The sequence below is a fragment of the Cydia fagiglandana genome, chromosome 11, assembly GCF_963556715.1.
Source record: "Cydia fagiglandana chromosome 11, ilCydFagi1.1, whole genome shotgun sequence".
Classification (NCBI taxonomy): Eukaryota; Metazoa; Arthropoda; class Insecta; order Lepidoptera; family Tortricidae; genus Cydia; species Cydia fagiglandana.
Window position 1 is genome coordinate 13,468,367 of NC_085942.1, and position 14,639 is coordinate 13,483,005.

The window sequence follows — 14,639 nt, forward strand, 5'->3', positions numbered from 1 at the left end:
AGCTCAATAGACGTATATCTAAGTCCTTGCGACATGATCTGCGTCTCTTTAATACTAACCGTATTAAAGAGACTATTGAGCGAAACCAAGGCTCCAAAGTGTTCGCAAAGGACAAGTCTATTGGACAAAGCCAGCTGACAAAGTTGAAACGGGAAGATGGCAGCATAGCGTCGAGCAAAGCGGAGGTTTTAGGTGAGATCGAGAGGTTCTATGGACAGTTATACACTTCGATCGCAAAGCCCGTTGACAGCTTGGTAGGAGATCCAAGAGCCAAGCTGTCCCGACATTATACCGAAGATATCCCGGACATCAGTCTGTACGAGATTAGGATGGCCCTGAAGCAGCTTAAGAACAACAAGGCGCCGGGCAAAGACGGAATCACTTCAGAGCTTCTGAGAGCGGGTGGAACACCGGTACTTAAAGTCCTCCAGAAGCTCTTTAATTCCGTCTTGTCCGAGGGCATAACGCCTGAAACATGGAATAGAGGCGAGGTGGTGCTGTTCTTCAAAAAAGGTGATAACAACCTATTGAAGAACTACAGACCCATCACGCTTCTGAGCCATGTCTATAAGCTGTTTTCAAGGGTCATCACGAACCGTCTCGAACACAGACTTGATGACTTCCAGCCTCCCGAACAAGCCGGTTTCCGAAAAGGCTATAGTACCATAGACCACATCCATACGCTGCGGCAAGTTATACAGAAGACCGAAGAGTATAACTTGCCATTATGCTTAGCGTTTGTGGACTATGAGAAAGCCTTCGATTCGGTGGAAACATGGGCGGTGCTTGAGTCTCTTCAGCGATGCCATATTGACTATCGGTACATCGAAGTGTTGAAGTGTTTGTATAGTAACGCCACCATGTCGGTCCGAGTACAGGAGCAGAGCACGAGGGCGATTCCATTGCGAAGAGGCGTAAGGCAGGGAGACGTTATCTCTCCGAAACTGTTTACTGCCGTAATGGAAGACGCCTTCAAGCTCCTGGAATGGGAAGGACTTGGCATCAACATCAACGGCGAATACATCACTCACCTTCGGTTTGCCGACGATATCGTAGTCATGGCAAAGTCGATGGAGGAACTCAGCATGATGCTCGATGACCTTAACCGAGTTTCACAACGGGTGGGCTTGAAAATGAACATGGACAAGACGAAACTTATGTCAAATGCCAATGTTGTGACCATCCCAGTCTCTGTTGGGAACTCGGTACTCGAAGTTGTTGACTCATACATCTACCTAGGACAAGTAGTCCAATTAGGTAGGTCCAACTTCGAGAAAGAGGTCAACCGCCGAATCCAACTCGGTTGGGCAGCGTTCGGGAAACTACGTAATGTCTTTTCGTCCGACATACCTCAGTGCCTCAAGACGAAAGTCTTTAATCAATGTGTGTTACCAGTGATGACTTACGGCTAGCAATGTACAAATTGCAGAACATTCCCAAAAAGGGGAAACGTTCTCGAGAATGTTCTCAGAATATTCCTGCAACATGGAAATTATTGTTTAAACAAGAGAATATACTTGAAATAAAGTTTAAATAGGCATAACTTAAAACTAAATGTTATTATGCATATATTATTGACTATTACAGTTAGCTATTTTGTTGATGTGATAAATTTACCAATAAGTTGCTTAAATTCTCACTTTATATCAGAGAACATTTCGACTTTCGGCAAATTTTTCCAAATTTTTTTTTTAGTTTCATTAGAATCTAGAGGCCTCTATCTCCCGCCATGCCAAATCTCAGCGCGCTCGGACCAACTTGAAAAAATTAAAAAAAAAAGTCGGCCATTTTGTTTTTTTTTAATGCAGTTTGTTTTGTCTCGGGGCCCTCTATGACATTTGGTCGAGCACCCCCCACCTATCACGCACCGTTTAAAAGTTGCCATACAAAATAAAAGTGGCCAGCTTTCCCGCAATTGTAGCATTTTTCCAAAAAAAAATTTTTCATAGGTATCTAGGGGACTCCGAGATTCCGTGACCAAAATTTCAGCGTGCTAGGACAAAATTCAAAAAGTTAAAAAAAAGTCGGCCATATTGAAAAAAAAAATGGCGGCGTCAAAAACTGCCAGGGTCCCTCTATGACATTTGGTCGAGCACCCCCCACCTAAGTCTGACCGTTTGGCCGGGCCGTCATACATTTTTCTGACCGGAAGCGGACGACCAAAAGTCGGAATTTTCTGGGGGTAAGGACTACACCTAAACTATCGTGAATATTCATGGTATAAACTACGATAAATAAATAAATTCTCGTTCTCGAGAACATTCTCAGAAGTTACCGAGAATTTCTCATGTGGAAAGTTTCGCAACTTTGGAAAGTTCTCGTGCGTGCATTGCTACTTACGGCTCCGAAACGTGGTCTTTCACTATCGGCCTCATCTCAAAACTCAAAGTCGCTCAACGAGCTATGGAGAGGGCTATGCTCGGAGTTTCTCTACGTGATCGAATCAGAAATGAGGAGATCCGTAGACGAACTAAAGTCACCGACATAGCCCACCGGATTAGCAAGCTGAAGTGGCAATGGGCAGGCCACATTGCACGCAGAGAAGATGGCCGATGGGGTCGAAAAGTGCTCGAGTGGAGACCACGGACTAGCAAGCGCAGCGTAGGACGTCCACCCACAAGATGGACAGACGATCTTGTTAAGGTCGCCGGAAGACGCTGGATGCGGGTCGCTTCCAACCGGCACGTATGGAGGTCCAAGGGGGAGGCCTATGTTCAGCAGTGGACGTCTTATGGCTGAGATGATGATGATGATGAATGTTATTCCCGCGAACTCGTTTTTTAGATATTACAAAACTATGTAAGCGAGACATTTACTAAAATCATAACTTGAAATCACAGATGCTTTTTTCCAAAAATCGCAAACTTTACTAGTAAAAATCGGAGAATTTTAGTAGTAATAAAAATGGATTGTAACAAATACTGAACTTTGTTTAATGCTCCATTTACTAAAGTCTGTTTGCTGAAATTAGATTTAGTATTACTGAGCTGTTTGTAGAAATAAATAAATTTTACAGAAATAGTGAAACTTCCATGATTACTACTAAATCTTAATTTTTTCCCCCAGTACAGAACTGTTTTTTAATTCCTGGTGATGATTTTTCTCTCAGTGCACGAGCGGTTAAACAATAACTTTGCCCCCGAGTGAAACAAATAACTATTACTTACGATAACGGAAATACGAGTAAAGCCTTAAAAATATATTACATATAGCACCGATAATTGGTATATGTAATATGTATTTATAGAGGTAATTAATTAATTATAGTCTAGACTTCAGTCGTAGTAAAAACTTTTAGCTAAATAGATAATATATTACTGAATTTTTATTTAACCAGAACGAAAGGAGACTTATAAAAATACATACTTAATACCACGGAAGAAAGAATGAGCGCTTTGCGCTCCTTAATAATACCGATCCGTGGCGCAGGTTATATCAGATGGAAAAAAAAATAAATCAGGCTTTGTGCCACACAACCAATGACGGTATCTGCTACTGGCTTCGTGATCCGCAATTTATGCACATATATATTGTTAGAAAAAGCTTGAAGGCAATAAAGATCATGATATAGAGGATCTATACTCGTTGTGACTGACAGTGACCCACTTTGTGTAAGTCAAAGGCACTAGTTGAACTTGCTATACCAATCCTAAGGCTGAACGGTTATCTGCATATTATGCATGCAATGGTTACGTCAGCCGATGCAGGATGCTTTTTATGGACGGAAATAGGGTATTATACCTACTGCATCTAAAATTAATTATTTTATACCATGCATAAAATAAAGCACCAGATAATTATTAGAAAAACAGCACAGATAGGACTTATTTTTAAACACAAGTTCTATTTCATAAATCGGATAGAAATAAATAATAAAAATACCCTATTAAAAACGACAGGTCGTAAAAGGATGTTTATTTCTTACTACTACGTGATATTGTGTGTTTTTGGGTGTAGGTTGGTGCAATGACAAAGTGTGGCTATGTCAATGTCATCATTTATAATGACACTCCCTCACTTGGTTCTATTTAAGTTTGTGTATAGTAGTTGGTGTAGTGTTTTGGGTTGGTTGGTGGCTATACGGACTCTGTTCAATTCTGTTTAATCACTCAAACCGGCTGAACGGATTTGACACATACAAAGATAACCTGAATAATTATGACGAAATTTATTATCTGTTTATACATTTAAAGCATTGGACACATTGGGCACTGTAGTTGCGCTATTGCCACACTGTAATATTTCCAGTAAAGCATTTGCCGAGTTATGAATAGAAAATTTAAATATAAATTAATTTACTCGTACTTCAGGTTTATATCACAATATTTCTGGTTTATTTATTGTAATTATCCTTTGGGGAAACTTGTAGTCAATTCTAGGTACTTTGTTATTAAAACATGGCCATTATTAATTTATAGGTATTTACCTACGTACTTAATTAATAATTATTCCTTTGTAACAAAGTAATGCCTTAGATTATTATGCAAATTATTTTATTTACAGATATTACTATGTAAACATAAAACATTGTTAACACAATTGAGTTCATTGAAGATCCAGAAAACTTTTATTTATTTATTATTTTATTTTTATTACTTTTTTTTATGCTTGTATTGTATTGCGTGTTGTTTTTAACTGTTTCTTTTTTTTATTTAGTGTACCGGAAGATTTTTTATACTACCTAAGATTTAAGGAATGGCATAGGTACCTATTGGTTTACGACGACTAATATATCCTCTTTTTATTATTATGTTAAAGTTCAATTTCGTTTAATTCATTGAAGGCGTCGTGAGGCGAAACGAACGTGCTTTGACCTTTTTTAAATTGTAAAATAGCAAAAGTGAGCTAATATTTCTTTACTTAGTTATTTAAATGGTAATATTGAGCAGGTAATGTAATGAAGTAGGACAAATATGGTTTAATGAAGTGCTTTATGAAACACGTTCCCTAAAAGCAATTAATTGTATTCATAATGTGCAGTTGACTACCTTAAGATAATGTGCAAATGACGACCACAAGAGCGCGAACGTCATCGTATAAAATGTAATAAATTATACCAGTTATGTCGATGACTAATTGAATATAAAAAGTAAGAGTTACCACTAAATATTATATCAATAATATTTAGTTTAATATTTTTTTTTTTATATGTATCTCTCAGTTACTTAAAGGTTAGCTGGAAGAGATAAGTTCGCCTTTGTACACATTTATTGTATTCTCTCTGTGTTATGTTATGTTTTGTGCAATAAAGTGTTTACTACTACTACTACTAATTATAAGAAAAATCCATTCTAAAATCATTTCATAGGTACTCTTAATCCTATGTAGGAGTGCTTAGTGCTTTTAAGTTGCGCCGTCATGTACATAATATATTATCTTAGTTCGACTACCATTTCATAAATCTGTATCTCTCAGTTACTTGAAGGTTAGCTGGAAGAGATCCCTTAACGGGATAAGTTTGCCTTTGTACACATTTACTGTAGGTATTCTCTCTGTGTTATGTAGGTACTTTTTTTGTGCAATAAAGTGGTTATTACTAACTACTACTACTAATATCACCAACCCGCTCTGAAACCGTTAGATTTCTTGCATTCAGGGTTACACCCAACTTACCAATACAAATAAACTATTCTAGTGACACTCGTACAATTAAAAACGGCCACACGACCACAAGAGATCATTCGTAAAGTGTGGAATGACTGCCGCAACAGCCTCGCCAAACTTAGGGCTGAATTAGACGGCGCGCGAACTCGCTTGCGATTTTAGTTACATTGCGGACTGTGGATTACGTCCAATTCAACCGACCAATCATAATCCGCAATGGTATGAAACTCGCATGCGAGTTCTCGCATCGTCTAAATCGGGCTTTACCCACTTGTCGTCTTGAAGGCATCTCGCGCGCCGTAGTCGCATAATGTAGCGATCTTAATTGGTTCTTTTAAAGTCAATGTACTTTTAATCTTTGTAATCTGCGGCGATGAATTTGTAGTTAATATTATCAGTATGAGTAGTTAAGTATAGGATAAAACGAGAATGTCGGCGACGAGTCGATGGACAAGTAAAGTTTTGGGGGTAATTATGGTAGTCCGGGCTACGGTTGGTGGATGAAAACGAGAATCATGCCATAACCGGTTGCAGTATTGAGTATGTGTTGGCAGCATGTGGCTCTGGAGGTACCAAATACATAAACCGTGGACCTAAGTAAGTACAAGATACCTAAATATTATCATATGAATAGTATCATACCAAAAGTTTCCGCAGCGCCTTAAATAGTTTATATTTTTTAGAAGCGGCTATGTTAAAATGGGACTGGGCTGGTCATGTCTGCCGAATGCCGGACGACTTGTGGGCCAAGTTAACCACAGAGTGGGAGCCCCACGAGTCTAACCGGGGAGCCGGCAGGCCTCGTCGGCGATGGCGGGATAACTCGGACTCCTTCTTGAGAGGCTGGCCAGATATTGCACTAAATAGAGACGAGTGGAGAAAGAGGGGGGAGGCCTTTGCCCAGCAGTGGGACACAGTGGGCTCTGAATAGATGCCAGAACAGGGGAAACTGAGGCTAGGCTATAAGTAATGGGATAGATGAATGGTATGGATTGTCAGTACCGCAACGGAACCGTGCTTGCATGATTCACTAGTACAAACGATTTGTACACAGTACAGGCATGACGCTTAATTCATTCTGTGGCAAATGCATTTGTCAGCCTGCGGTCACCTTCATTGCGTTATGCAGTTTAACTGTTTTAGCATACAAATGAAGTTTGGCTCATGGTGTTTTTTAGAATAAAAAGTATTACTTTTTGACCAGATCCGGTACCTGGTTTTGGTTTAAAAATGGAATGATACATTGCTTGATTCTTGACAATGTAAGAAAAACTTGTCTGTGGATTTTCCTAGTGTACCTACCTATAGGAAAATGTAAATAAGAAAACGACAGTAAATAAATAATTTACAAGTGGTTCTATTAACGACCGATCTGATACCTACTCGTTGCAATTGCTATAATATCATCATTATATCAGCCAAAGGGAGTTTTCTTTTGTTTAATTAAATATATATCTTCAATAGTCCCCAAATACTGCTATTATTACGCTATTATTTATTTCAATAACGTGTTAATATCCACTCTTATACCTTTTTAATCGTTATTATTCATTATATTTACACAATATATTTCGCATTGAAATTGTTTTATTAATGAAATAAAATCACGGTAACCGAAAGAAAGAACGAGGAAGGAAGGGTAAAATAAAATAAGTTTTATGTGCATATAGTATTATTAGTTAGGTTAGTATATTAGGTATTGATAGGTTAGTGTAGTATTTTAGTTAGGTTAGGTACTTACCTACTGACTGCGCAAACGTTAAAAGCTGTTTTACATTTTTCCTTTTTTTCCCGAGACACCACAAAAATTTGAAAGGAAAACATGATTAACTATGCCGTAATAAACCGCAGAGTTAAACTACACTTAAATCGAGCAATGAAATTACGTAACTCATCTATAATTTGCCTGGTTTCCTTAGTCATTTGCCCACGCGCATCGCTTATAGAGGAATTAGAGGTGTGAAATTAATGGTTGTGGTTGCGAAAATAGCTGGTATGTAGATAATTGAATAATTACTAGGTATTATATATAGTTAATTATACTGTTTATGCGAACACACTACGTCAGATGGGACAGTGGTGCATTTTAATACAATTGATTACAATTTCTAATTGAATATGGTCGTCACGGCAGTCACTGTTCTCATCTTGTCGATTTCCTGGTTGCATATTAAAGGAGCTTTTTAACTCTGACCAAAGAACTGGGACAGGTACTAGTTTTTTTTATGAAAGGGACTCAGGTAATTTCACCTTTCCATTCAGAGGCCAAACTAAACGTTATCAGGATTGGTTCAGTTGTTGATAACATACCAAACTTTAAAACAATACATAAGCCAGTACCTTAACAAATACAGTTGACACTCTTCAAAAAAATAACATTGCTGATAAAATGCAAATTGCAACACATTTAATATCGATAATGTAACATCGTCCGGTCTTGACATACAATGATACGGATACATGTTTGCCCTATTTCAATTGAATATGAACGTGAATATATCTGACTGACATAAATCCAACCACCGAAATCAAAATATAATTAATCTATTGTTGATCCTATTGTGCTGTCGTAAAACCTACTAATGGGTTTTTAAGTGTCTTCGTATGTAGTTGCTAATGCTTAAACGAATAACACATTTACGACTTTTTTAGTAAATAGTAATGTGCAATATAGAAGGCCATGTTCATGTTCAAGTGAACTAAGTCAAGTGCAGGCGCAGCCAGGTCATATAACGGGTCCGAGCTTCTCAAGTTATTATGTACCTACCGGTATATCCGCCTGTATCATGGAATGGCTGTCTAACTGTGCACACTGTGTACAAGTACCGTAAAACGGCTGGCTTTAAAAAGCTAGATGTTTAAACCGGACTTTTTGTAGAAGGTAGTTGATAGATGTACCATATGTGACCTTTATGGCGGTTGGCGCTTACGCTATTATTAAAACCGCTCCAATACTTTGCGGTGCTATGCGACGTAAGCGCCAGCCGCCATAAGGTAGCTTTTTCGTGGAACGTCACATATTTGTAATGATCATATGACCGTTTCTTTGATAGATTAGGGACGATTAACGGTATAAGGCGATAACTAATTACTTTAATTCTGTCTGGATTGATTTAAGTTTAATTCAACGTATTTCCGAATATAAATTTCCGAGCGCCTTATAACTAGATGCATCTGGTGACCAGAGGGCTGGCAGCTACTTCGGCCAGAGACCATGGCCATCCAAAGAGGTAACGCTGCCAGTCTACTGGGCGCCATAACACATGATAGCGACCTAGGGAGCATTTTTTATTTATAAGTTTATTTATAAGTATATTTATATGATTATTTTAAATTTTATATTCCATGTAGTTTAGTTTGCATTTTTGGTCCCAATAAAGTCTCAAATAACACTTAAAAAAAAAATTCAACGTACGTTTTTTTTTGGGTGTTTGTACGTATTTAACCTCAGAACCTAAACTCTTTTTATATTCTTGATTATAATTTTAAGTAGGTACTTTATGACTTATTTAACGGTTATTTAGATTTTTTTTCATCGAGGTAACGAAGTGTATCGTAGGCATGTCTCTGTACATGTTTATATATTTTAAGGAAAATTGTAAAATATCTATAGACCTAAAACATAAAATTTGTATGAGCACGTAAAGTTGGTTTTATTTAAAAGCGTACAAAAAATCACTGTATTGAGTTACATTACGCTTTAATGAAATCTGAAACTAAAACACCTGGCTTGTTTAAAGAAGGCACCGTGATCATGGTCATCCCTTTCAATTTACATTTGATTTATATTTTTCCGTGAAGAAGAGACAGAGCAACTCTTACAGAGCGTACCTATCCAAGGTAATATTAAAATAAGAAATCATAGGTAATTAGCGTCATAACAACTTGAGAAGAGGTTAAGTTATAGTCATAACTCATAGGTGCATTATCCGTGTGGTAAGTAAATGCATTTATTCACAAGTTATTTTCATCGGTTGTATACCGCTGCTGACGGTCAGATTCCATTGAACCAGTATATGTCTGGCTCTGAGATTGGGCGTAACATAATCAACCTCATCAATATTTTTTTATTGAATACATAATTAATATACGCCACTCATCCAGAGAAATGAGCTAATCAGTCTTAGCCGTGTCCCGCAAAATTCCTATGGACGATGATACCCTACATTCCTTTTTGGAAACACTCAGGCACAAGACCGTAAGTACCGTAACTACATACAATTCAAAATCATCTAACGGAATGATTAAGTACATCCGATTAATCGGAGTCTCAAGATTCCTCAAAAAGTCTTATTAGTTGACTGTATTCAGCATTATTTTCTTGGTGGTTTTACTGGACAAAGGTATCCAATTTCTGGAGGATGTTTCTGGAACTATAGGTCTTCTAAAACCATCTAGGGGATTATGTTGTATACGAATTTCCTGGAGGATTAGATTAGGGACGTAACCAAACCTAACTATATATATTTGATAGTATTGATACCTGGGTGATCCACTCAGGTTGATATTACGATGTAATTAGAGATCACACTGAGTCGATTGTTCGCCTGCACTTTAACCTTTAGGAATACAGTTCCACGGTCTGACTCATGGTATTGTATTATCGCGGTGAGTGCCTACTTTTTATCGACATTTTCGAACTTTAAGCCACTTTCCTCCATCCGGGTTGACTGAACTATCCACTATAGGTTAATTTCTCTCCTTGAAACTTGCACCATTATTTTCCTTGTGTATGCCAATTATACCTATTTCGTACATGATGCTCTTTCTGGCAGTTTAATTGTAGGGGCAGATGATGAGTTGAAAATAATTACACACGCAAAGTGCAATACTTACATTTGGTACCTATGCTTTTGTTGTTTGGTTTTGAAACTGAATAAATTAATATTTAGTTTTAAAAAGTTGTGATGTGAAAATGAGGTGGAAGGAGATATTTCACCAGGTATCTTAAAATATTAACACAAGTGGGTAACGACTTATGGTGTAAGAAATTCAGGTCATAAAAATGAATTGCTGGCTTGCAGCCGATATATTTGTATGCGCAAGCAATATATTATGTTTTGTGAAATTAGCGTTTTCATGACAGACAGGTGACGTCAACGACACTAAAATTGGTTGTAGTTATTGTAGACTAAGCCCGTTCAAACTTAGGTACCTTGATCGACAGTTTCCGAAACTATATCATATAACTAAGTTTATTCTATATATTGAGAGTAAATCTTTTAATTTATAACCCCGACAGTAATTAACCAGCTTATTTGTCTTTACCTACATACACTTACTTACCTATAGCAAAAGAGATCCCTGCAAAGAAAACAACCTCAAACAAAGAAAGGATGAAGTAAATAATCATATTCACATTTGTACCTACATTAGTTTGAACGCAAAGATATTATTTGCATAGTTTAGTTCTGTAATCTAAAATCAATATGTAAATAAGCAAAATGTAGAGCATCCTACCCGATTTCTAACTCCTGTGAACTGCAGGAACACAGTCGACGCTATTAATCACTGTAATCAATCAGTCACACCGAGTTTCATTTGTTGCAATGTTTTCCATATTCACTCAAGCATGACATAACTAGATCCAGATTTAATTATTACTTTATTGGCGCAAAAACTAGAGCATCGTAACCATTTCTGATTGTAATGGTATAGTCGTTCTTTTGTATGAATGGTCATTAATGATGACTGGCGACTTTGATGAACGGGTAATTAGTGAGTAAACATGTGTGTCAAGTAGACAGTTTGACGTAAATTTATGCGCTGTTGTCTTACAGTTTTGGCATAAACGCTAACGCTTTTAGCGGAACTAATATAAGCGAGAGGCATAAACATGCATGACCATTTTAAGATTGCAAATTGACAGCAAGCTGTTAAGTAAAACACAAAACTGTCACGTGACAGTTTGTACTTGTTGTTTGTACACTTTTTCTAGGCGCATCATGGGATTCATGGGATTGTGATGGGATATTAATTTACGAGATGTAAAGTCGAATCGCCAACATCTTGTATGCTGACCTTTGTAACTGTCTTGTACCTACCCAATCTTGTAGGTACCTACTTATTAGACTTGTGGTTTAGAGGATAAAGCCGAGCACTAACTAACAGGCCGCCGGACGATATCGGCCTGACAGTTACTTAGTACAAAAATTTTACAGTTCCGAACAACTGACCGGCCGATATCGTCCGGCGGACTGTTAGTCAGTGGGCGGCTTAAAAGCGTAAACCATTGTGGTTGGTTATTTACCTAATATCCTTCCTAAACCACAACCACAATACCTACTGTAAAATACTAATGTTTTTAAGAAGTAAGTAGGTTTGCGTTGATTGGTCGGCTGCGTTGATGTAACCTCATTGGTCCCGATGGTCCGCAATGTAACTAAAATCGCATGCGAGTTCTCGCACGTCGAAATGAGCCCTTGGGGTAGAAATCACCTTCAATTTGGTATACCAGTGGAATGAAATGAGTGACAAATTAAACTACTACTTTTTCTTCTTCATCGCGTTATCCCGGTATCTTTGCCAGGGTTCATGGGAGCCTGCGATGGGAACTAATCCCATAATTTGACGGAGGCTAGAGACTAGTTTTTACGAAAGCAACAGCCAGCCAACCCAGAAGGTAAACTTGGGATTAGTCCGGTTTTCTTGTGATGTTATCCTTCACCGAAAAGCGACTGGCAAATATCAAATGATATTTCGTACATTAGTTCCGAAAAACTCATTGGTTCGAGTCGGGGTTTGAACCCGTGACCTCCAGATTAAAAAATAGCACGCTCTTACCGCTAGGCCACCAACGCTTTTTTCCATTTAATCATGGCGACTAGCCGATCTATAAAGGATCAAACAATACGTTGCTAGGCTCATTATCTCACTGTGTATAATTAATTATCTATAGTAGGCCGATGAGATATGTATAAAGGTATACTTAATACTAATTAAAGAAATGTTCTTTGTTACAGAAAAACGGCGGGATGTGGTCAAAGGGGTGCACGGCAAGTTCCGTTCAGGATACCTGGTGGCCATCATGGGGCCATCGGGCGCCGGGAAGAGCTCTCTACTCAACGCCATCTCCGGATATCGGTAAGGCCCTTCAAACCTTAAAAATGTCAAGAAAAGAGCGTAGCTACTCCCATCTTAAGGCTGTCAATGCTCTTATAACCCCTCTGATGCAGGAGGTATCCATGAGCGACTGTAATCGCTTACCGTCAGGCGACACAAAGTAAACCATTTTTTTTTATTCTAGCATTTCTATCAACGAAGTAGAACGAAAGTAAATCTCGCATGAATAGAAACTGTTTCTTTTTTAATAGGTGTAAATATCTCAAATGCTGCAATGCTGTTCTTTAATTTCACCGGTCACACATTTCGTACGGTGATTCGTACGGACGAATAATAATCATTTGTTTGTTAATATCGTGTCTAGGTATATACCTAGACTAATATTAGTCTGTCTATATTATGCAAAAGTGTAGTGCTTACCCACTTTCACATTTTCTTTTACTTATTTTAATGTAGTTAAGAAATGTCTAACGAATGCTAACCGCACCTATGTTAACATACCTATCTACTACTCGCACTTGGATTTAAGAAGCGGAATTGATCAGTTGACCAATACCTAGCTCTATCAGAATACAACCGAGAACATACATACTTACCTTGGCTTTAACCTTATTTTGGTAACTATTAGGTAAGCCAGTAAGCCACCTATTAGCTTCTATTAAACCTGATTTCCTAGACGTAATATCATTGTAAACCGGTGGTGGCTGAGTGAATATGACATCCGACTTTCAATCCGGAGGTCGCCGGTTCAAATCCTGGCATGTACAAATAAGTTTTTCGGAATTTATGTACGAAATATCATTTAATATTTACCACTAGCTTTTCGGTGAAGGAAAACATCACGAGGAAACCTGCATTGCATACATCTGCGAAAATATTCAAAGGTGTATGTAATCCGCATTGGGCTAGGGTGGGGACTAATTATATAGCCCAAGCCCTCTCGCGCATGGGAAGAAGGCTGTGCCCAGCAGTGGGACGTAAATAGGCTGAATTATTTATTTATTATTTATTTAATATCATTTCAATTATGCAGATCCGTCGGGGTAACAGGCGAGCTCCTAGTCAATGGACAGGTTCGAAACGAGCACCAGTTCCAACGTTCCTCGTGCTACATCACGCAAGAAGATCTACTACAGGTATAATAATTCAAGGATGACACGGTAGACCGGGCCGGGGCCGGGCCGGCGTTTCCGGCGCTTCGTTTTCTATGGAAAGCACCACGTGATCACCGATTAGCTGTCATAGAAAATGACACGTCGGACGCCTCGGCCCGGGCACGGCCCGGTCTAGCGTGAGCTGAAATAAACATTTATCAATGTCACGAGGATTTTTAAATTATGATGCATGTGAGAGGACTGCACAGATGGATTAAGTATTATCTTTCCCGTTCTTAAAGGAACGGAAAACCCATTCAAGCGTGGAAAGTGAATGCCTCTTTGCGTTTGTCAATGCAAGTCCTTCATTTGTGCTACGCACTAAGGTATTACTTAGAAGAGAAATTCGCCCCCTTCGTCCAGGTGTATGGAATAATATTTAATAATTTGGATTATTAAGCGCATCCCTATTAAATCCGGGTCAATCATTGGTCTTTCTAAAAAAAACATGTGTAAGTTGTCACATTTATTTACAGCCTCTACTGACAGTCCGTGAGGTCATGGATGTAGCAGCGAAACTGAAGCTGCCCAGAGGAGCGCAGGCGCATGCTACGGAGATACTACAGGAGCTGGGACTGCTGGAGCATCAGCATACGAAGACAGATTTGCTGTCGGGAGGGCAGAAGAAGAGGTGAGCTATTTTTTCAAACTATAATTATCTAAGTTAACGATAACGTTAATTTTTCATATTAAATGTAACCGGTTTTGAATGCACTATTTACCGTTATTTTTTTTAATTATTAACTTATTATTAAAGTTAGACAAGGAATTTTTAAAATTATAAAGAAGACACTAATAATGGCGCTTGAATGTTCAAAG

At 38.2% G+C, this 14,639-nt stretch overlaps 1 protein-coding gene across 2 annotated transcripts in view; it reads left to right on the forward strand.

Moving 5' to 3' along the window:
• The window catches only part of LOC134669029 (ATP-binding cassette subfamily G member 4), a 68,624-nt gene that overhangs the window by 27,314 nt on the left and 26,671 nt on the right, over positions 1-14,639 (forward strand). For both annotated transcript variants that reach the window (XR_010098845.1, XM_063526551.1), the window contains exons 3-5: positions 12,567-12,687; positions 13,700-13,802; positions 14,297-14,451. Coding sequence is in view for 1 of the 2 variants with exons in the window: in XM_063526551.1 (XP_063382621.1) it covers positions 12,567-12,687; positions 13,700-13,802; positions 14,297-14,451 (379 nt within the window). In the remaining variant the exon portion in view is untranslated. The remainder of the gene's footprint in view (positions 1-12,566; positions 12,688-13,699; positions 13,803-14,296; positions 14,452-14,639) is intronic.